This window comes from Temnothorax nylanderi, unplaced genomic scaffold (assembly GCF_030848795.1).
Source record: "Temnothorax nylanderi isolate EJ_2023f unplaced genomic scaffold, tnyl_v1.0 TNYL_tig0039_pilon, whole genome shotgun sequence".
Classification (NCBI taxonomy): domain Eukaryota; kingdom Metazoa; phylum Arthropoda; class Insecta; order Hymenoptera; family Formicidae; genus Temnothorax; species Temnothorax nylanderi.
The window spans coordinates 406,141-431,085 of NW_027249101.1; the positions used below are offsets into that span (position 1 = coordinate 406,141).

Below are 24,945 nucleotides of genomic sequence, written 5' to 3' on the forward strand. Positions count from 1 at the left end.
ATCCACTTTTCTCGAAAACAATTATCTGTCATACATGAAATGGATGTTAGTCATTTCAGAATTTGTGTAAAAATTAGTTATTTTTCAGAAGACTTCGTTTCAATGCTGAACAATACAAGGGTAAGTAATCAATGTGCAATGATATAATAGATGGCCATTCGCGAGCGTTCGTGGACAAACTGACACAGAGAATTGAAAACTGTCACGTCGACGATACTGATTATTCGTCGACCTTAGAAGTGAAGGATGAGTGTACGAGCGGTTGCATGTAAGTAAATACGTTATAAAATGCATACTCGTGAAATAAATGGAGAATACATTGAATGCTTCATAACTCAGAAATAAATTGTTTTGGAGTACTGCTTATTAAGACTTTTTAGTTTTATTTCATAAGTACTACTTGTTCTTAAATTTCAATACTAACGTTATTGAACAGCCTGTATAGAACATAATCCAAGATTCTTTTTAACAGACAAATACTGCAGAAAATTCTCATGAGCTCCTGAACCCTGCAGATCTTACTTCACATTTATTTATTATAGGAATCAATAATCATGTCGATCTATATAGCACTGTATAATCTCTAAAGAGATTAAATATAAAGTATTAATGACAATGTTGCAATGATTGTATGAATATTAAACGGAGAGAACGTAGACTTCAATACTGTCAAATTAATAGAAAAGAAATGTCGATAATAAAAGAATTGTTCAAAATTATTTCCGATATATGATTATTTTATTGATTGTAACGTGCATATTGATATATTAAACCCAGCGTATTCAAAAACAAATAATTTATTATTATTGGTTTAAAACTAAATATAATACTCTTTGGCAGCAAGTGGCGCAAATGTCAGGAAATTTTAAGAAAGTAAGCATTAAGAATAGACATGTTTAAAAATACATAATTATAATTATATATAGTAAAGTTATATTTGCTGGAGAAAACAAAATTATTTTCGCGATGACATTACCTGCTACTATAAAAATACTAACATTAACATAATTTACTAATTTGAAACATGCCAATATTTGACCCTTTCGGTACGGAGAGTGATTATATCGGCCTAGCTCTCTCGGCGTATATCGGCGGATCGACGCTTCGGCCACTGGAGGTCCGTTCGCGACCCTCCGTACCGAAAGGGTTAATATTGCTTAGATAAACATACCTTACGAGCGTTCACTCCAGAATGAAGCACGCGGAACTGTGGTGCTCTGAAGAGGCGATTGCGACTGCGCGACTTCTGTCCGCCTACGAACGTTTCTTCGTGAGAAAAGAACACCTGTCAAATTGAATTTAGTGTGAAATCAATTGTTTATTCATGAACCTCTTTCTTAAATTACCAATGTCTAATATTTTAGTTACATTTTCTATGGCTTTACATCATACTAATGTCAAATAAGAAAGATTACGAAAAAAAATTTGCGATAGTAGAAAAAAAGGTCACGATTAATGAAGAGAAAATAAGAAGGATAAATGGATTTCCATCCAATGTTTTTCCGTCAAACGTATTTCTGTGTTCACGAAGAGATGATCTGTCTGGAAACTCAACATTTTAGAGTTAACCGAATTCTGTTGCTTGGCGTTGGTTTGTGGCCTTACCAACGATCGCCAATCGTTAAACTTCAGTTCATTTTACTTCTTGGGGTTCTGATAAGTTTTATTATATTCCAAGTACGCTAAGATTTTAATTTTGCTATTATAAATTAAGCTGTCAAATATTATATAACAAAGAGTTACATCTATCAGATTTTAATTTAAATATAAATATAATAATTTATTTCTTTAAAATAAAATTATTGCGATACAATTATACTCAAATATTAATTACTTTCTTTTCTTACTAATTTATTATACACATTAAGGTAAAGGTACCAATACCCGGACACTTAAGAGCAGGTAAATGTACCGGTACCTGGACACGTACCTGTGTCTGGATACCTTAAAAAAATATAAATTTATGGAAATAAACGTTTGGATATTATAACTGAAGTTTCAAACTACAAGAAAAAAATACTTTTATCTTTGATTTTAATTCGCGTTATACTTATAAATAATAAAGGTGTCCGGATATAGGTACATGTCCGGATATTGGTACCTTTACCTTACACAGAACAACGGAGAATAGAGAAATATACATATAACAGTTTGCTAATCAGACAAACTACTGTTGGTTTTTTAATCCGGCTATTCAATTATTAAAAATTATTTCTTGCAGTTTACAACATTCTTGACGTCAAAATGTACTACAGAACACATTATCAAGGTTTTCTCTATTACATGCTTCTTTATGTGCAATGTGATCGAATACAGTTCGTTTAACGCCGATATCGTAAGAGCGTTATCAATCATATATGCATTAGTGATAGATGTAATCTTCGAATATAAAACTGTCGGATTTTCGTATTCTTCCCCTATTAGGACTGAATTAATCCCGCTATTCTTAATTTTCTTTCAGTTCTTCATGATTTAAAACCCTCTACTTTTATTATAGTTATAATCAGTGATCGGCAAAAAAAATTTTTATTATTTATTTTTTAAATATCAAAGCAATCATTAATAAGTAAAAACACAATATTAAGTTCTAAGAAAGAAAAAAATCTTTCAATTTATTTTTATTTACCAAGCAATATGTAAATAATTTCAAAAAAAGATTATTTCTACAAAAATTGTTAATAACTTAACATTATTTTCTAATTTTTAGAAAATTTAATAATAAATCAAGAATTATAACTAATTTTTCAAAAAATTAATAAATTATCTAATAATTTCTAAGTTTCTAAAAAATAATAATAAAAAAAAAATTTTTAATTTTCAAAAAAATTAGTAATTAAATATTTTCTAATTTTTCAAACAATTAACAATTAAATAAAAATAATTTCTGTTTATCATCCTTGACTCTGAAACAAGTCCTTTTGGCAAAAACAAGCATGAACATGAGATGACTGACAATATCAGAGATACTGGGCAAGACGAAGGAGACATCATAGAGTTTTTGATTACACTTATTTCACACGTTAATGATAAAGCGAAAAATTGTTCTAAGGATACCATTATTATTTAGACAACTAAAAAAATAATTGTGCACGAAAAATTGCAGCAAATAAAAAATTTAAATGCGGATTTGAATGTAAATTTTCAGTACAAAAAATTGTATAGTATAGTTAACTTCATCGTTTCCTTTCTCCTGCAACTGATATATTCCTAAAAACGGATACTTTACAAATCAATAAATGCTAATTTCCTCAAAAATGAGTAATATATTTTTTAACAATTACTAATTGTTTAAGGAACAAATAATATACTTTTTAAAAACTACTAATTTTTCAAAAAATGAGAAATATTTTTTTCTGAACAAGTAATTTTTTTAAAAACCGACAGTCTATTTTAATATAATTGCCAATTTTTTCAATCATGAGCAATATATTTATGATTATTTATTAATTTCTCGTACAAAGTATCATTATTCTAATCAATTGATAATTATTTTACATTTAGAGCTTAGTATTTTAGTTTTGGGGATACGTATGTCGATGTCGATCATGGATGATAGTGATGGAGAGGAGTGTATGGTTGGATGTAACGATGGTATGTGGAGGATGCGTCCCCAAAAATACCATGCGACTCTCTGCGAGTCGCGATGGTGCCACTCCATTATATGCCCGCCTAACTCTTGTCGTCCGATGAGATCGTCGGTGAGAGTGTCGATCAGGGCGATGATTATTGTTGTCGAATTTGTTTATATATTTAGTCGGCGCGGTCGAGCGCTCGCGAGAAAACGTGGTTAATGTGTTGCCATCTCGGTAGGGGCGCACGCGGCCACCACATAGTAATTACCAATTTTTTGTTAATTAAAATTAAAAACGTTCAAATTTTTTATTTTTGATTAATTGAAAATAATCGCCGATATCATTTCTAAAAACAGAATTTTTGCCGATCACTGGTTATAATGTAAGATGTATTTAAAGAAAAAGTAACACACTGAGAAAAATAATTTGTTGAAAAACGCAAAATATGTTTCATGCAACTAAAATATTTAGTCCGATACGTTCAACTAACATCAGTTGGTTTAATTAAATATTAGCTGAATTCTTTATTAAAAAATTTTGATGGTTGAATGAATTATACATTTTTTAGTGCAACTTAATAATTAACACAATTGAGAATTTAATTGACTATACTGGCAATGATTATAATCGTGGTAACGATTATAATCGTCGTGACAAATCGTCACCGAGTTTCGACCAAGGATTTTGGTCATTCTAAAGTTGATGTAATTTTAGATGCTTATAATATAAGCATCTTAATTAAATAATTAAATTTATTGCGAAAAATATTACCTCAGCCAGGGTTCGAACCTGGAACCTCCCTCATTCCGTGACGGGTGTCGTACCAATTCGACCACTGAGGCATGTGGTAATATTTATCGCATTAACATTTATTAAGATGACAAACAATAATAAGATGGAAACACCGATTTTCAGTCAAAGGTGTATATTCAACTTTAGAATGATTAGAATCCTTGGTCGAAACTCGGTGACGATTTGCCACGACGATTATAATCGTTACCACGATTATAATCATTGCCAGTATAGTCAATTAAATTCTCAATTGTGTTAATTATTGACTGGCGAAGTAAATGTTACTTATTCAACTTAATAATTGTTGAATACCATTGGATCTACAAATTTAGTCTGTACAATCAATTTTTTTCTCAGTGTACAAATAATTCCGTCCTAATCAAGAATACAAAAGTTTGCAATCGTTTTAAAATATATTAAAAAAATGGCATATAATATTATTGGCAGGTAAGGCGTATGCTGGAACAGCTTCAAGATGTATGTAACGAGCTAAGAGATGAGAAGGAAATCGCTATCATAGAAAAATACGGGAGCAAGGCAAAATGTTACACAACTGTATTTATACGTAAGATAATAGTAGTTGAGTTCTCTGTTCCAAAATTAGATTAATCACAAATACATTTTTTTCAAAACAAAACAAGATTTTTGCTAACCTCAACAGAGAAAAATAAAAAAATTAAAAGGCGGTTTGATTTATATGTGTGTGTGATTAATTTTACAAAACTTCTCTCAGTGCTTGGCATATTGAACAAATGTAACTTAGCTGTTGTACAAATTTTGCCGTACATTCAACACATTGTTCTGCCTAAAAACGAGTCTCGACTAAATCCTTCAGTGTATGTTGCGACAGAGTACTTTACTGATCAAGAAAAATATTTCTACTTAACTACGCTGCACACACTAGCAGCTTCTTACGTAGGGAATGCCTTAATGATAGCAACAGGGACGATGCTCATTGCATATATTCAACATATTTGCGGAATGTTTAGTATCGCCAGGTGAGTAAATGAATGCTAGAATATAATCGTAAACAATATTTGTTTGTCATCTCAAAACAAAATTAAATTAATTACAGGAATGAAATTATTTACAGTTATCGTATCGAACAGGCAATGAATATTTTACAAAAAGATATCCTAAAGAGTGAAAACAAGGTTTACAAAGAGATAGCTTATGCCGTGGATATTCATCGTAAAGCTATGGAGTTGGTATATATTTGATAAAGAGCATTTAATACTAATATAATAACATGAATTTTTCATATTTGAAGGTTCGCGGACTTTTTAATATCAAACTTTGGGGGGCCCTACTTCTTCATGATAATGTTCGGCCTAATTGGTGTTAGCCTTAGTCTTTATCGGGTAATATTTTTATATTTCATAATACTAGAATTTTATACAAAATATCAAGGAAATAAAAAGAAGTAGCGAAATACTTTTCTGTCGTAGTATATAAATTAAAAGCGCCAATTTGTGAAAATAATTGTACTAGTGTTTTTTATAAGCTTAAGCCACAACTGCGATATATGCATACGTATATTTTTAAAATACTATATAATAATAATTTCAAATTATATGTATAAGCTAAGTAAAAGAAATTACCAATAACTACTAAATAAAAACTTATCATTAAAACTATATCTGCAGTAATTCAATATTTTGTTTTCGATGACATATCATAATCTATTGAAATTTTATCGTGCAATATAAATAGAACAATATGAACAATATAGAGCAATATGATTCGATCGTGCGTAAGAACAGTCGATATAGTAAATGCATAACAAATGCATTACAATTTTTAGGCTGCGTCACATAGTGATAATATTGAGCAACTTTTTTTTACTCTTTTGATGATAAAAACTTTCAATGCGTACTTGTTCTTAGGCAACTATTTTGCGCAGGAAATTACGGATCACAATGAATACGTATTTGTCACAGTGTAAGAAATATTTCCATTATTTTTTCATATAAGAGTACTTGTTTTGTAATAAAAAAATTATAAAAAATATTGCAGTAAGAGTACTAATACGATTTGTGAAACAAATATATGCATTATTTTCAAATATTTTTATCTTGTCATGATTATCAATTTGTTATTATTTTATAGATACAACGTTCAGTGGTATGTATCTCCGTTACGTATACAGAAAATGATATTGTTTCTACTACAAAGGGGCATTAAGGCCTTTCATATAATTATCGGTGGAATATTTGTGGTAAACATGGAAAGTGCCGCTGCGGTAAGAAATATAACCTATATATTATAGTTTATAGTAAAATCTTTTATTATCCATGCGAATATTGTTTAATCGATAATAACATTAAAAGTCATTTTGAAATGTTCGTTTTAAAATCACGCCTCACATCACATAATCATATAGAAAAATGCGGTTTCATTATTATAATGTATTATAATTATATTTATGCAAAATGCTAACTAGAATTCAGACCTAAAAATATAATAAAATCGAGAGAAAACTTCCATGATGAAATCCAAACAAACAAGGCATATACGTTTTTATCAACTTTGTCTGATCCGCGGATCGCCAAAAGCATTTAATTTCAAGTAAAAGTTCAATACAAAATTTTATCATATTGAACGAGCAGTCCTAGAATTGCTCGTGTAATACTGTTAGATAGGTAAAAACGGAGTCTGAAAATTCTGTAACTGTTAACGAAAATCTCTTTTTGTTTTAAACCGTCAGTAAAGATATGTAATCCCAATAAAACTGTTTGTTAACAAAAATACGGTCGCGAGATAAACCGAGGATCAAGAGTTGTCGCCGACTCTAATAAAAGAGAAATCGGCGATAATTATAAAAATAGATGAGTCATTGGAAGAAGCGATAACTCGCACCCCCAAAAATAAGATGGTAGGGGCCTCACGACATGACTCGTCAATGGGCAGCCGTAAAAATGGGCAGTCGATATCTGTATTTAGCTCGCTAATAGATAGGTAGGCGGAAATCAAAATTATACAATAGTGTTGCTCCCACGTCGAGCTCACTCAATGAGTAATTCTGAAAACTCAAATCTACATCCCGGGTGGAAACGTCCTACCAAAATCCTCGGAACGGAAACCTGACACATCTCACGACGAAATCCACCCCTTGAACTTCCTATATTAACTGCGACATCACGGGACTCAATCACTCCACTTCAGTTCTTCACTTCCCTTCGCTCCAGCTTTTCTCTCTGGTTCTCTTCTCTTCTCTTCCGTTTTACGAACATTGTCGCATTCAAGTCCGATACCGAGTTTTAAATTAGATTCTGTGCTCGAAGGTCCGAACCCAGGTTAAAAGGTTTAAGTTTCTTGACCTAAAACAGGACCGACAATCGCACCGCTCACGGAAGGCGTCTTAGCGTTCCTACGGGACGTTGACCCATATCCGGAGCTTTTGAAAAGTGCGATTGACTCGAGGCACGCGCCTCACTGCGAAACAACCGTTAGTATCTGTGCATTGAGTCCTTCCATACCACCACCCCTAGTTAGCCATTCCTTCGCTTTCCAGCTTACCAAAATCCTGAGGTTTGGACGTAACAAAACCTATTGTCTTGTCTCTAATTGTCTATTATATTTTCAATATAACTTATTATTACAGAATAAAGCAACAGATATATTTTATTACAGGTGTTGAGTACTTCGATATCTTATTTTACTGTTCTCTATTCTATGAGGGAGAATTAAGACTATGAATTAATGATGATAAAATAAAATTGGTTTCAATTTGGAAGCGAGAGAATGGGGACGGGACGGTAAAGGTGAAAGAAATAGAAATGTTGAAATCATTCCGATCTCGCATTTTAGGTGATGTGTGCTGAAGTGTAATGTGTGAGAAATCGGGATTCTAGATTGTAATCTGAACATAATTGAGTACAATAAAAATTCTTTGTTACTGAGATTTTATTTAATTGTTATTAAAAAAGTTTTCTGTTTGCAAATGCAATAAATTTTTGAATGATTCCGTTATTAAATAAAATGCAAAAAAAATTTTCTTTATTAGTTCCCTTCTTATAGCGAAATCAATTAATACTTTATAATTTTTAATGATATTTAGTAGTATATATTTCCGATATGTAATTATCGGAAATATATACTCAAGTAAGAGGAGATCGGGGCTATATGGCTCTAGGGATATGTTGCTTATGTGCTATTTTTTAGTATTTATATTCAAAGGAACAGTCTATGAAAAATCGTGAAATGGTTTTTTTAGAATCTAAAAGAGCCCTCCGTTCAAATCTCGGTAAATATAACAGCTGCCGACATCTGCAACACGTCCATTGAGTCACGTCTTTGGGCAGTGGAAAAATTTGCACTGCCCAACATGCTAAGGGATGTATGTCTAAGAACGTTTTCTACAGACGAACGTATAAATGATTTTCCTACTATAGTGAGATATCGGGCACGTGCTTCAATGTTTGTGCGTGTGTGTGCACAGCGGGGATAAGTACCTCGCTGTTTGTCACTCCCGTATGAACATTGCAGTTTGTCATTTGCACCATTTTGCCAACGGAGCAGTTTTCATAAAAAATCAAAAGATACGAATATCGGCGACAGAATACAGATTTTCAGAGAAAGGACCAGAAAATGCACTATTCACTTTAAATTGTCATAACTCAATGAAAAAAATTATAGCGTAATGATTAAAAAAACATTTTAAAGAGAAAATGTTATATTTTACGATATAATCAATCCAATTTGGAGAATAAATGTCGTTCTTCACGTGCACGCTATAAAAGTTGAAGTTTATTCTTCAATTTTGCAATGTCCAATTTAAATTAGCGCCGTTTGTAGTAAAATCTTCGCAGAGAAACAAGTCTCGAAGCATTCGAAAGCTGAGGACTCAAGCTTTAAAACGCTTTAAAAAGCTTTAAAACATCACTCTGCGATCCTTTTTCACAAAGATATGTTACTTTGAATTAGGTGCTTTTTAACGCTGATTTAAAGTAGCCCGAATTTTTTGCGGGTGAGTGTACTATATATGAGTGAAATTATTTTCGCTGGAGAAAAAATTATTTTCGATGACATTATCTGATTTACTAAGTATACTAACATTAACATAATTTACTAATTTGAAGCTGATATACTAATACTTAGCATTGCTTAGGCAAATATACCATCAATCAAGAGAAAAGAGGGGAGATATATAGATTTCCGTCCACTGCTTTTCCGTCAAATACATCTCTGTGCTCACGAAGAGATGATTTGTCTCGAAACTCGACATTTTAACGTCAATCGAATCCTGCTGCTTGCCGTTGGTTTGTGGCCTTACCAACGATCGCGAGTCGTTGAACTTCAGTTCATTTTACTTCTTGGCATTCTGATAACTTTCATTATATTCCAAGTATGTTAAGATTTTAATTTTATTATTATAAAATAAGCTATCAATTATTGTATAACAAAGCGTTATTTTAATTGCATTTATCAAATTTTAAATTATATTGGAAAATATCTTATGTCATTAAAATAATATTATTGTAATACTGTCCGTATTGTGATTATATCCGAATATTAATTACTTGCTTTCTTTACTAATTTATTGTACATAGTATACAGAGTAACGGAGAATAAAGAAATTACAGTTAGCTAATCAGACAATCTACTGTTGCTTTTTTGACGTGGCTGATTTAATTATTGAAAATTATTTCTTGCAGTTTACCACATTCTTGACGTCAAAATGTACTCCAGAACATATTATCAAGATTATTTCTACTACATTCTTCTTTACATACTATGTGATTCAATACAATTCGTTTTGGATTAACGCCGATACTGTAAGGGCGTTATCAACCATATATGCATTAGTGATAAACAGAATTTTCGAATGTAAAACTGTCGGATTTTTATATTCTTTATCTATTAGGACTAAATTTATCCAGTTATTCTTAATTTCCTTTCAGTTTTTCATGATTTGAAGAACTCTATTTCTATTATAATTATAATGTAGAGGAATTAAAAAAAAATAACATAGATATAATTCCGTCTTAATCAAGAATGCAGAAGTTTGACTATAAGCATTTTGAAAGAAGCATGACCATTTTTGGTGATTTCTGAGCCCTTTTCTATACGGTTCAAATATTATTTGTCTTAAAGTCCTGATCCAATGCTATGCGAGTTTTTCTGCAAAATGTGCAAGAGAGGCTCTATTAGATTTGTTAGGAAACATGATCTTTGCCTCGTTTTCAATTTGATTTACGATATTTTTTTTATATTATCCTATAGATTTAGATCCCAGTAAGGCCTCCATTGGGTTCTATCAATTGCATAATGGTGCATGCTTGTTGCATGCTTGTCCTGATTCGGCTAAGTTCTTGGATGCTTTATGTTATTTCGCCGTCATGTCAAAGAAAGACAGAGAGATATTTCGGATTTTTGTGACAAATCCCCTGTAGTGATGTCCTCCTCCGGAGCCATACGTGGAGAGAAAATAAAACGAACGTGTGATACAAGTACTCAGCTGTCCGTGCAGGTTCCACTCGAAACAGTGTATTGTGCTGAACACGTACGAGCAGACTGCACGTACAAACTAATAGCGTTTTCTACTGGGGAAACTAGTGTAACACTCGTGCACGCTGAGGCACACATATTTTCAGTGTTTAATGTTCTACCGTGTTTAACTTGACAAAGTCAGTAGAACGTTACACACTAAAAATATGTAAACTGATTTTCACATTGGAGCAATAAAATTACACTCAGTGCTGCACTAGTTTTCCCAGTAGAAAACTCTATAAGTGTGCATTTATGTTGAACGCGCACGCGCATTTAAAAATATAACCTACTAACAGGAGATAATGATCCCGTTCAAATTCGACACGTTATTATGGAAGTACAAAGTACTTGGTTTATATCTTAATCGGATAAGAACCGAATGAAGCCTCAGGTACCATAATAGAATATTATATACTGTCATTGTAAGAATGGTCTTCGCACAGTGGATTATTGCGTCCACGTTATAACAGTATCATGGTGTTCAGAATATGGAAGACATTCCTTGCTTATTTCACTCCCAGCAAGCTTCTTGGATGGCATGACTGCAAACGTAGAAAGTAGTGATTTGAGTGATGGGTACGAAAACACTTATAGCGTCCGATACTCAAGCTTCATCCTACATTCTAATGTTCCTCTCCTGCATTAGTTGCAAACTTAAGCTCCTGGTTACGTTAATTTTCTAACATAAGCTTTTGAATAAACCTTATTTTATTTGCGTAGAAAAGGGCCCAGAATAGTCACCCTCCTTTACAAAAAAAATGGCATAATATTATTGACAGGTAAGGAGTTTGCTGGATCGGCTCCAAGATGTATGTAACGAGCTAAGAGATGAGAATGAATTCGCTATTCTAAAAAAATACGGGAGCAAGGCGAAACGTTACACAACTGCAATTATACGTAAGACATAATAGTCGAGTCTTCTGTATGTTTAAAAATTAGATTAAACATAATCATAAACACATTTTTTTCAAGACAAAACAAAATTCTGCCTATCCTCAATATAAAAAATTAAAATGCGACTGAATGTTTGATATACATCATATATATATATATATATATATGTGTGTGTGTGTGTGTTTAATTTTACAAAATTTCTCTCAGTGCTAGGTACATATGGCGTAGGTACAACAACTGCTCTGTATATTTGGGCGACCATTCAAAACATTGGTCTGCCTAAAAACGAGTCTCGACTAAATCCTTCAGAGTATTTTATGACAGAATATTTTATTGATCAAGAAAAATATTCCTACTTAATCACGCTGCATGTACTAGCAACTATTTACATAGGGTCTGTTACACTGACAGCGACAGGAACTATGCTCCTTGCATATCTTCAACATATCTGCGGAATGTTTAGTATCGCCAGGTGAGTAAATGAATGCTAGAATATAATCGTAAACAATATTTGTTTGTTATCTCAAAACAAAATAAAATTAATTGAAAGAATAAAATTATTTTTTTACAGTTATCGAATCAAACAGGCAATCAATATTTTACAAAAAAATTTCCTAAAGAGTGAGAACATGGTTTATAAGGAGATTACTTATGCCGTAGATATTCATCGCAAGGCTATGGAGTTGGTATATATTTAATAAGGAGTGTTAAATACTTATATAATTACACGAATTTTCTTGTACTTAAAGGTTCACGGACTCTTTAAGATCAAATTTTGAGGGATCATTCTTCTTACTTATGGTAATCGGCGTGACTTGTATTAGCGTTAATCTTTTTTGGGTAAAATTCTTTATATTTAATCGTAATTTCATGATATTATAATTTTATGAAATAGTTAAGAAAATGAAAAGAAGTAGCTAACCCTTTTTCTATCTATAATATATTTATTGAAAACGATAATTCATGAAAATAATTACCTAATTTTTATGATACTATAATTGTAAATTATATGTATAAGCTAAGTAAATAAATTAGCAATAACTAAATAAAAACTTAATATTAAAACTCTTAATTCTCAATTATTCTCAATAATTCAATATTCTGATCCAATGACATATCATAATCTATTGAAATTTTATCATGCAATATATATAGAACACAATATGATTCGATCGTGCGTAAGAAGTCGATAGCAAATGCTTAACTTACGTATCACATTTTTTAGTAGCTTGCGTCATATAATGATGGAATTGAAAAACTCGTTGCACCTTTTTTAATGATAAACATCATCTACGCGTTCTTGTTCTTAGCCAACTATACTGCGCAAGAAATTACGGATCACAACGAATATGTATTTGCCACAGTGTAAGAAATATTTCCATCATTTTGTCATACAAGGGTACTCGTTTTGTAATAGAAATCTAAATTGTAAAAAAAATATTAGAATGAAAGTACTAATACGATTCGTGTAACAAATATGTTTATTATTACCAAATATTTTTGTCTTATTAAAACTAGCAATTGTTATTATTTTGTAGATACAACGTTCAGTGGTACACGGCTCCGTTACATATACAGAAAATAATATTGTTTCTACTGCAAAGAGGCATTAAACCTTTTCATTTAAATTACGGTGGAATATTTGTGGCGTCCTTAGAAAATGCGGCTACGGTAAGAAACATGTATCATATGTTGTAGTTTATACTAAGTTCTTCTATTATCTCTGAGAATATTGTTTAATCGATAATAACATTAACAATCATTTTAAAATATTCTATTGCTATTTTAGTCGAATCACGCTTTACATCACATAAATCATACAAAAACGTATAGTTTCACTATAATAATTATTATTTACAAAATGTTAATTAACAGCTCAGTACAGCTAGAAAATAGAATAAAAGATAAAGAAAATTACAAAATTACTATTGTATTTTTTGTTTTATCATAGTCAATAATATTACGAAATTAATAATTAACTTTTACTTCAAAACGTCGTAATTTGATTATCGGAAAACAATCGATTATCTAAACGTGTCCCCAAATGTTTGGTTAAAGAAAGTTTCATTATATTTTTAATATTACTTATTACAAAATAAGGCAAAGATATATTTTATTACAGTTGTTTAGTACTTCAATATCCTATTTTACTGTTCTCTATTCTACGAGGGAGAACTAAGAGTATAATTAATGATGATAAAATAAAATTTGTTTTCAATTTGGAAGCGAGAGAATGGAGAGGAGACGGTGAAGGTGAAAGAAAAAGAAATATTGGAATCACTCTGATCTCGCATTTTAGATAATGTGTAATAAAGTATCAATTATGCAATGGAAAAAAAATTATTATTTAAGTGAGAAATCGGGATTCTAGATTGTAATAACTGCAGAATAATGTTGACAACGTTACGTACAATGAAATTTTTTATTATTTAGATTTAATTTAATTATTATTAGAAAAGTTTTTTTTGTAAATGCAATAAATAAAATTTTGAATTTTACTATTATTAAATAAAATGCAAAAAAAATTTTTCTCTATGATTAGTTCCCTTCTTACAGTATATCAACTGACACCTCATTAAATTTTTAATAATATAGTTTTAATATATAAATTTATATAATATATAAATTTTTAATATATAGTAATATCTTCCGATGTATAGTAATAATTACCGATATGTAATTATCTGAAGTATAAAAAGTTTTCAATAAATTAACTCTCATCTACATGACAAATAACTGCTGAGAACAATGGACTATTTAATAAAAATAATATTGATTATTGTATACACATAACAGAATCTTCTATCTGTAAAACTATAACACTCTGTAGATAATGTTACAGAAAAGTATATATAAAAAATTATCCCATACAAACGTATATTACACATTTTAGGATTGAGATATTTTAGATTAAATAGTAATGATTATAAACAAAGTTTATAAATAAATGTGTTATATAGCCTACAGCAATTGATCTTTCTGTAATCTCTAGTCTAAGAAACATTAAGCTCGATATTTGCATACGTTTGTCTGGAATGACCTAATAAGATATAGAAAATTTCAATATGATATATAGTGTGTTACATGAAATATCAATATAAACATCAAAACGTTACCAATAAATTCGTATAGTTGATGCGTAAGATTAAGTGATCGACGCTTCTCTAAGGAATCAAACGTATTTTGTGAGGGAACGCACTAGAATGAAGCTCATATTACAATGTGTTACTGGAATGCGCTTGCGCGGCCCTTGGTCAAGTTTCTCTCTACGCGAATATTTCTCCATGGGATATAAACACCTGTTAAATTTCTATCAATCGTTTAATGGTGCGTTTTTTTCTACAAAACGGTAGAAATACTAAATTTGCAATATTTTATTTCGTATTCTGGCATATTAGTAATTTACATTAGAATTTACTAAAAGAAAAAGGAAAAATAATAAAATATTCAGCCAACTATAATCGAAAAGAGGGGACAAGCAAACAATTTCTCGTTTTTCACGGTCAAACGTATTTTCGTGTGTACAGAGATGATTTGTCTTGAGACACAACATTTCAAACTCAATCGACTTTTTTTGCTCGCGATTGGTTTATGGCCTCACGAGAAATCGATGCTTGCTCAAATTCAATTTATTATACTTTTTGGTATACTGACAACTTTTATTGCATTTCAGGTAGATCTTTATAAATTATTTTTACACGAAAGAATAACTATATATGGAGGGGTTAAAGCCATAGTGGTGTAAGTCAATTTTTTTGACCACTTTTTTTTTCTTCTTCTTTCAACATATCTGCATGTGTAGACTGCATCTATGAACTTAACTCGATAGTTTAAAAAAAGTGACTTACACCACTATGGCTTTAACCCCTCCATATATATATATATATATATATAGAGTAGAATTCAAAATCTGTTAGTCAAACCAAACAAGTTATATTTCTTTTACTGTAAATTCTTCAACAGAAATATTATTTACAGTTTACAACATTTATTACTTCAAACTGCACTACTGATCTCATTATTAAGGTTCTGTCTTCCGCGTTTTTCTTCATTTGCTTGGCGATTAAATATAATTCGTTTTGGATTAATGCCGATACTGTAAGTCGAATATTTATTAAAAACTCGTCGAAATACATAAATATTCGTAATAAATATAGGAAAGACGATTAAGAGTACGCACTTAATAAACTTTTTTCTGTAACAAAAATTTATTTAAAGAAAAACACAATTCTTTTACATATAAACAAGTCAACCAACTTGCAAATATAATGATACTAATTGATTATATGTATATTTGTATTAAGAAAGTATAAAAATTTAAAATTCCACACAAAATCTAGTCATCTTCAAAATTTTCCTAGACAAAATTGCATCCTGGACAAAGAGTTTTATTTGTAGATGTTAAAGATATTTTATCAATTCATATTTTATGTTTCTTTCTTCTATCGAAGCTGCATATTTTTTCTCGTTTTTCCATACAGAATGTACATATAAAAATACCCGGATACCTTCACTCTCTCTCGTCACTCCAATTAAGATTCTTCTTCGTCACTTACATAAGGATTAATTTACTTCTAATTTTCAAACGCAGTCACATAATATGATGAATTTCCTACAACTTAACACACTGCTAAAGCTTCCATGACACAATAATGTCAAATAAATCATTGCTACATCGAGAAATTAACCATGCATACTCTTAGCCGTCTTTACCCTATATATCTTTAAACACTGCATTTTTAAAAATATTATACACAAAACATTTACAAATATTAAACACAAAATTTTATTGTACATACAATATTATTGATATGATAGATAAGATTTTCACTGGAGCAACTACAGCATGCTTGTAATGAATTAACAAATAGAAACGAAATTGCTATCATAGAAAAGTACAGTCGTATAGGGAAATTTCAAACGACTGCAATTGCGAGTAAGAATTATATGCTTGTTATACATTTCAATGAATTATTAATATTAAAAAACTACATAATATAGATAAATATTTTATCTCTTATTTAAATAAATTCTTGATATACTTGTGTATCGATTACTTTGTCTCTCAGTATTTGGCATGTTCAGCATATCTGCTTTTCTCATAATGTCAATATGGCCACATATTCTTGGTGCGATTCAGCCCATGAACATTTCCCGATCGCGACCTGCGATGCAGATTCCGACAGAATATTTCGTTGATCAAGAAAAATGTTCCTATTTAATTCTATTACACACAACTGCAGCTTCGTGCATAGGGGCAACAGCAATGGTAGCGACAGGAACGATGCTGATAGCGTACCTCAAACATATTTGTGGAATGCTTAGCATCGCCAGGTAAAAGAGAATATGAGCGTTCGTTTTATAAGTTATTATATCTAGTCTGTTTACTCGAGCAAATCTACAAAGATTAAAGAATTATAGAAAAAAATTATTCATAGTTATCGCATTGAGAAGGCAATGGCGATTAATATGCAACAAAATATCAACCAAGAGAAAATTATTATAATTTATAAAGGGATAATCTGTGCGGTAGACATTCATCGCAAAGCTACAAAGTTAGTATATGTCCAGTAATGTCTAAATAATATGCTACTAACATTTATTTATCCCTGAAGGTTTTCCCAAGTTTTAATAAAGAGTTTTGAAGGATCGTTCTTCTTTTTAATAGCGGCTGGTATGGTCTGTTTAAGCAGCACTCTTGTTCAAGTATGATTTATTTTTTTGTTATTAAATATATCTTCCTATAAAAGATATCTTTTTCATTATATTGAGATTAATTAAAAAATCTTTAGCTAAAACGATATATGGAAAAATAATTTATTCGCAATTTAAGAGTAAAACCAAGAATCAAGAAATCAAGAGAATTGTTATCCTTTACAAACATAAGCTATATGATTTATATACGTATTTTACAAGATTTCAAAGTTTTCTAATGTAGAATATACAATTTAAAAAAATGGACTGTTACGTAATGCATACTCTATAATCTGTTGTAAAGAATTATAGAAAATTTATTAAGGTTTTTATATGTAAGAAATTAAAATACACACGTAATTATAAATATTTTTTTATACTTTAGTTTTATATTTTTCAGATCGCATTGTACAACGATACCGTAGAGCAACTTTTACTACCGCTTATGTTTATAAGTGTTCTCTACATATACATGTTTTTATCCAACTATACTGCACAGGAAGTTACAGATCACAATGAATACGTATTTGCCACAGTGTAAGAAACATTTGCATCGTACGTTTATACTCAAGTAATTAATTTGCAAAATTTTTTAACAAAAGTTGAAAGTTATATTAAAATTCATGAAAGTATTACGATTTCTGGAACGAATATGCATACTATAACAATTATCGACAAATATTTTTATCTTTTTATGATTCTGAATATCAGTTTGTTATTGTTTTGTAGGTATAATGTTCAGTGGTACATGGCTCCGTTACACATACAGAAAATGATGTTATTCTTGCTACAAAAGGGCACTAAGGCTTTTCATATAATCCTCGGTGGAATATTTATTGCGTCCATGGAAAGTGCCGCTACGGTAAATATATAACCGTATATACTACAATTCATAATAGAGTTTTTTATTATCCCCACGAATACTGTTTAATCGAATATTTATTTTGAGATTTTTGCAACTTTAGAATCATGCTTTGATGAATAGAGAAAAAGCAACTCTATTAATAAAATTATATTAAGAAAATTTGAAAAAAAAATAAAATAAAGAGTAAAGAAACTTTTTAACTTTAACTTCAAACATATTGTCTCTCCATTAATTTAGAGTATTTAGACAACAGCCAGTTCATTAATATAGCTTCTTACAGAATAAAATGAAAAAATATATGTTTTATTACAGTTGATGGGTACTTCCATATCTTACTTCACTGTTCTTTATTCTACGTGGCAGAATTAAGAGTACAAAATAGTAATGGTAAAGTAATTAAGATCAGCTTTATTATATAAAAGTGAGAAAAAAGTGTGAAAGTGAGAGAGAGAGAAAGAGAGAGAGAGAGAGAGAGAGAGAGAGAGAGAGAGAGAGAGAGAGAGAGAGAGAGAGAGAGAGAGAGAGAGAGAGAGGAGAGAAGAAAGAGAAAGAAAAATTAAACTGATTGGAACTTGCACTTCAGATGATCATGTAAGTGTCATTTCGACAAATGGAGAAAATGATTATTTAAATAAAAAAGTCGAAATACTCTAATTTGTAAAAAATACAAAATATAAAGTTGGCAGCTATATACAATGTTACATATACAATGTGAATTTAACTCTACTATTCAATAAAATACAAAAAGAACTACTTTTTGTAATCGGTTTCCTTTCTATGCATAACATAATTAATAAATATATAATTTAATTTTTAATTATATGTTTTTAATATCACATATTTCTGACATTTGTGTATTTCACGTATAGAGAATTTCCATCAAATTGATCCGCACGATGAATAACTTAAGAACAATATTAGTAACAGAACTATTTAATAAGAAATAATATTGATTACTATAAGAAGCTGAGACAGAAATTACGATATGCATAGATAGTATTATAGAAATGATTATAAAATAGATAAAGTTTCTATAAAAATAATATTAAATAAAAAATCAACAACTTATATTAATAGATATTAATATTTTATCATCAATAAACTCACAACTAATGTGTTAAATTGGCTGAAGCTTCTGTAAAGGTCCAAACGTTTCTCATGAAGGCGCGTACTAGACTGAAACACACTACAGTGCGTTTCTGAAAAGGGTTGAGTGCGCCTGCGTGACTTTCGATCAAGTCTGTATGCGAATATTTCTCTATGGGAAATAAACATCTGTTAAACTTCTTTCGGCATTAAATCGATCATTTAATCGCGTACGTTGCTTCTTTTGAAACGGTGTTGAATTACAAGTATTTTAATATTGCGATATTTTGTGCATATTCAGTTACATTAGGAAATTTATGTTAGAATTAAAAATAGAAGAGAAAAGTTATAAACTCTATTCAGCCAACTAGTCGAGAGGAGGGTATAAGCGACCAGTTTCTTATTTTTCAACGATCAAATATATTTCCGTACTCGTAAAGATGATCTCTCTCGAGACACAGCATTTTAGGCTTAATCGATTTCTTTTGCTCGCGATTGGTTTATGGCCTCATCGGAGATCGAAGTTTGCTCAAGTTCAATTTATTCTACTTTTTAGCATTCTGATAACTTTTATTGCATTTCAAGTACGTATACTTCATTAATTACTGTTCTTATTATGTGAAAAAAAAGATAAAAAGAAACAAAAAGACATGGATATTTTCTTATTATGTGTCAAGCGTATAATTCGTCTTATTTTTTTTATAATCATGTTGTGTTATAATGACATTGTTATTTAAAGTTATGATAAAAAGTGTAATTGCATAATAATTGCAAATATGCAATTTTTACAAAATGTTACTTAAAATGTTTAAATGTTTCCAATAACAACAGTTAAGAAAATAGAACTCAGAGTTCATTAATCACATTAAGAGAAGTGATGTTTCTTTTAATGTAATTTTTTAGATAAAGTTGTTATTTGCAGTTTACAACGTTTGTGACCTCAGATTGCACAATAGATCTCATTATAAAGGTTTTGTCTTCTACATCTTTCTTTATTTGCTTAGCAATTAAATATAATTCGTTCTGGATTAATGCCAATACTGTAAGTCGGAGATTTATTACAGTATCGTCCAGACATTTTCGATGAATAAATCTTTGCACTCTTGCACTTCATTATCTTAGAGACAGATGGCATAAAATATTATTGATATAATAGGTGAGATTGTCACTGGAACAACTTCAACATACGTATAATGAATTAAAAAACGGAAACGAAATTGCTATCATAGAAAAGTACAGCGGTATAGCAAAACTATATACGATTACACTTATGAGTAAGAAAATATATTATAATGTTTTTTTACGTGTTATACGATTCAATAAATTACTAATTACAGAAGAATTATTAACTTTGAATAAATAAATTATAAATATTTGTATATTGATTACTTTTTCTTTTATTGTTAGTATTTAGTGCGTGCGGCATATCTATTTTTTGCATCCTGCCAATATGGCCTCGTATTATCGGCGTAATTTTACCTATGAACAATTCCCAACCACGCCCAGCGATTCAAATCGCAACAGAATATTTTATTGATCAAGAAAACTGTTATTATTTAATTTTATTACACATAAATGCAGCTACGTGCATAGGGGCAACTGCAATGGTAGCGACAGGAACGATGCTGATGACGTATCTCAAACATATTTGTGGAATGTTTAGCATCGCCAGGTATAAGAATTAAATATATGAGCATTTGTTTTATAAGTGATATCAAGTCTATTCATTAGATCGAATCTAGAAAGATAGAATCTAGAAAGATTAAGAAGATCCAAAAAAAAATTATTTACAGTTACCGCATTGAGAAGGCAATGACGATTAATATGCAGCAAAATGTTAACGAAGAGAAAGTGGTTATAATTTATAAAGGGATAATTTGTGCGATAGACATTCATCGCAAAGCTACGGAGTCAGTATATATGTCTAAAATATCCGTTTAACATAGAATTAACTGAGAGAAAAATCCAGGCTTCTTCCGATTAAAATAATTGGATAATCCATCCGAAAATTAACAGAGGGATGTTTCCGATCTTTTAGATCGGAAAAAAAACCCGATCAGACCAAAGTGATATCCGACCAAAGTTATCCGATCAAAAAATTGAAAAACATCCGATCCAAAAAATCCTTTTGTTAATTTATAGACAAATGATCCAATTATATCTTATCCGATTATATCTTATCCGATTATTTTATCCCGAATATGGCTGATGACAAAGAACGAGACGTCTGTTGTAGTCGTGGATGTAAAGCAAGGCAGAGAAAAAACGCAAGTTGTTATAGGCTATCATACAACAGCCTTTTACGAATTACGTTTTTCCCTACTGCCTTATTTTACGTCCATGACTACGACAGACGTCTCGTTTTCTGCCATTAGCCAGAAGCATATATCATATATGTGTTACTCGTATATGCATATTCGGGATAAGATAAAACTGCACACTTGCACAACTTCTCACAACCGGCTCAACACGCACATACGTAGCTGTAACGATTCTGGTCGAAAAGCACGCGAGCGCGAGGCACATACGAGGCACTCAGGCACGAGCAGGCACGAGCACGAGGCAAACGGCAACCGGAGACGGCGGAAACGAAGATCGAGCCGTGTACTACGCGTGCGCTCTAAATGATATCGGATAAAATATTCAGCTCACTGACATCATCGGATAACTTTTCATCGAATGTCACTCAGTTTCATGGGATGTTAAACTTTGTCGGATAAAATAGTTCGTTTTTTCCCGATGAAATCAATGTCTGATATTAATCCGACGAAATTTGAACGACCAAATAAACGGCGAGTCATTTTCCATTCACATATTATCGGAAATTACATTTCATTGGATAAAGGCATGTATTACTTCATCGGACAGCTCCAAATCCGTTTGAAATAGATCGGATAGAGTAGTTAAACGCTTTTTTCCGATTAAAGTTGCTGGACATTTTTCTCAGTGCATTTTTTTGCTCCTAAAGGTTTACTCAATTTTTAATAAAGGACTTTGAGGGATCGTTCTTCTTTTTAATACTGGCCGGTATGATTTCCTTAAGCAGCACTCTTGTTCAAGTAAGTTTAATTTTTTTTGCTTAAATTATGTCTTTACAAAAATTATATTTTTTGTAGCATTAAAATTAGTTAAAGAAACCTTAGCTAGAACGATATAAGGAAAAGTAGTTTCTTCGTCATACGAATATAGAGTCACTCAAAACATTATTTGTTTGTCTTACTTTATTATAAGTTACGCTTAGTATGCGCTTATGCTTCTTACAACACGGTATAAGTCTTTTAATATAGCGCGAACCATTTAAACAAATTATTTACTATATGTAACGTATAATCTGTTTTAAAAAATTATAGAAATATTATTAAATCTCTCGTGCATAAGAAATTGACAAAACCATTCAAGTTTTTCTTTTTAAGATTGTGTCTAGTGAAAAAATTGAGGAAATTTTGATTCCGATCGTTATGATGCTTGCTCTGTATGTATACATGCTCATATCTAACTACAGTGCACAAGAAGTTACGGATCACAATAATCGAGTATTTGCTACTGTGTAAGATATATATTTCTGCACAATATAATAATATACGTACACTTTCCCATTTGGCTCTTTGAGAGGAATTATTCAGTAAAGTAAAAGTTGATATTAAAATCAAAAGTGATATGAATGTGCAGACGAAAATTATTTATAAAGTTGTTCATTCGTATTCTCTCAGTTGTCATCTTTTTGTTTTATAGATATAATGTTCAATGGTACATAGCACCTTTACGGATACAGAAAATGTTATTGTTTCTGTTGCAAAGAGGTACTAAAACTTTTAATCTGAATCTCGGTGGTTTGTTTGTGGGATCTTTAGAGAGCGCTGCCACGGTAAAAAATAAATAATTACGTATCGTGCAGAAAATGTCAAACAAAAAATTTTTCAATACAAATTTATTACAGCTAACAAGTGCTTCGATTTCTTACTTTACTGTTCTTTATTCTACGCGGCAAAAATAATGGCATACATTGACGTAATCAAACTTTATTTTAAACGATTAACTGGAATCAATCGATTCAGATATATTTGTGGGGATTATAATCATTTCCTACTTATAAACAAAAAAAGAGACTTTGAACCAAAGAGGAAATAAATAACATAGTTTAATGTAATTACTAATTGTTGTAAAACTAACATTTACTAGAACATTGAATGTAATGTAAGTATTTTTCTAATTTTGAATGTTATTAGTATAAATTAGTATAAGTATAAATAAGACAATATTCTAAAGCACTTAACGAAAACATACGACAAGATTTATTTTAGCAAATAAGCTTTTTTAAAAAGACGCACTAATAAAAATATTCTTAAAATTTTAATATTTCTTTATATGATTTATGTTCCCAAGTTAAATTTAAAAGTCTATACTAAAATGGTTTTAACATACAATCCACTGACTAAGGTCGAACTCGGTAAAAAAAAATTATTAGACGTAAATTATTTAAGAGCAGACAATATATTTGACTACCAAGCAGACATAAGAAATAAGTCTAGCGGATAAACAAACAAAAAAAAAGGTTTACAATATAGAATTTAGAAAACACAAATATATAAACAAAAATTTTCCACAATAATTACTATATTTACTTGCAATGTATATTGATAACCGTTAAACTGACATTTCGAACTGAGCGGACACTTCTTTGAAGAATCAAACGTAACTCAAGACAGCACGCAACAGAATGAGGAATATTCAATCATATTGTACTGGAAAGGGTCGAGCTGCACCTGCGCAGTCCATTGTTGTCCAAGTCCCTTCACGCAGTCTTTCTTTATGAGAAACAAACATCTGTTACATAATTGCCATATCCGAATCGATCGCTTAACCATACACCTCCTCTCGCATGAAGGTGTAAATTGCCAAGTGTTTCGATCTCACGATGGTATATTTCATTCATTTTGCAATGCATTTTGCATTTAAGGTAAATTGGGTAATTCAGGCTAAAAATTAAAATAAAAGAAAAACTTGGCTACAATAATAGCTAATATTCAAACGACAAACAAAAAGAAAAGAATACGCGAGACAAACACTTTTTTGTCAAATGTATATCAATGCTCATAAAGAAATGATCTGTATTGAGTCTCTGCATATCAGCCTCAATCGGTTTCTATTACTCGTAGTTGGTCTTTGGCCTTATCAACAATCTAAACTAGTTCAAATTCAATTAATTTTATTTATTGGAATTTTAGCGAGTTTTATTCTATTTCAGGTACGATACATTTTTTGATTGTATTACATATAATTATTAAACTTTAACTTCTAGCGAATTTGAATATTACAATTCAATTATCAAAAACCACAATAGATTTGTAATATTATTATTAATATCTTTATGTTTACTGTAATTTCCATTATAATTAGAATTATTAAAGATAATATCATAATGATACGTATTATAATAAAAAATATATAAAAATTTTTTTTAATCTGTAATTAAGTGAATTTCAATTCTTGTTCTGCCATCCTATATAAAATTATAATAATTTAATGAACAGTCGATAATCACGAGCTAAC

General features: G+C 30.5%; 5 protein-coding genes across 5 annotated transcripts in view; 4 read left to right on the forward strand and 1 right to left on the reverse strand.

Moving 5' to 3' along the window:
* LOC139771396 (non-structural maintenance of chromosomes element 3 homolog) overlaps positions 1-24,945 on the reverse strand; it is a 161,502-nt gene that overhangs the window by 104,782 nt on the left and 31,775 nt on the right. Inside the window, exon 2 of the mRNA XM_071704127.1 lies at positions 1,172-1,285. The gene's annotated coding sequence lies outside the window, so the exon portion shown is untranslated. The remainder of the gene's footprint in view (positions 1-1,171; positions 1,286-24,945) is intronic.
* On the forward strand, positions 1,534-8,346 carry LOC139771388 (uncharacterized). Its single transcript, XM_071704121.1, has 9 exons — positions 1,534-1,677; positions 2,222-2,335; positions 4,812-4,929; positions 5,098-5,362; positions 5,458-5,568; positions 5,635-5,725; positions 6,169-6,305; positions 6,474-6,606; positions 7,998-8,346. The coding sequence occupies exons 1-9, from the start codon at positions 1,534-1,536 to the stop codon at positions 8,052-8,054; spliced, it is 1,170 nt and encodes a 389-aa protein (XP_071560222.1). The 3' UTR covers positions 8,055-8,346.
* On the forward strand, positions 9,568-14,152 carry LOC139771390 (odorant receptor 49b-like). The gene is made up of 9 exons (XM_071704123.1): positions 9,568-9,711; positions 10,022-10,141; positions 11,636-11,753; positions 11,958-12,222; positions 12,322-12,432; positions 12,500-12,590; positions 12,979-13,115; positions 13,289-13,421; positions 13,873-14,152. The coding sequence occupies exons 1-9, from the start codon at positions 9,568-9,570 to the stop codon at positions 13,927-13,929; spliced, it is 1,176 nt and encodes a 391-aa protein (XP_071560224.1). The 3' UTR covers positions 13,930-14,152.
* On the forward strand, positions 15,280-19,062 carry LOC139771384 (uncharacterized). Its single transcript, XM_071704116.1, has 9 exons — positions 15,280-15,423; positions 15,729-15,848; positions 16,569-16,686; positions 16,820-17,084; positions 17,189-17,305; positions 17,366-17,456; positions 17,845-17,981; positions 18,174-18,306; positions 18,622-19,062. The coding sequence occupies exons 1-9, from the start codon at positions 15,280-15,282 to the stop codon at positions 18,676-18,678; spliced, it is 1,182 nt and encodes a 393-aa protein (XP_071560217.1). The 3' UTR covers positions 18,679-19,062.
* Positions 19,339-23,449, forward strand: LOC139771389 (uncharacterized). Its single transcript, XM_071704122.1, has 9 exons — positions 19,339-19,979; positions 20,318-20,437; positions 20,552-20,669; positions 20,803-21,067; positions 21,189-21,305; positions 22,364-22,454; positions 22,809-22,942; positions 23,128-23,260; positions 23,333-23,449. Exons 1-9 carry the CDS (start codon positions 19,836-19,838, stop codon positions 23,387-23,389), a joined length of 1,179 nt encoding a protein of 392 aa, XP_071560223.1. The 5' UTR covers positions 19,339-19,835; the 3' UTR covers positions 23,390-23,449.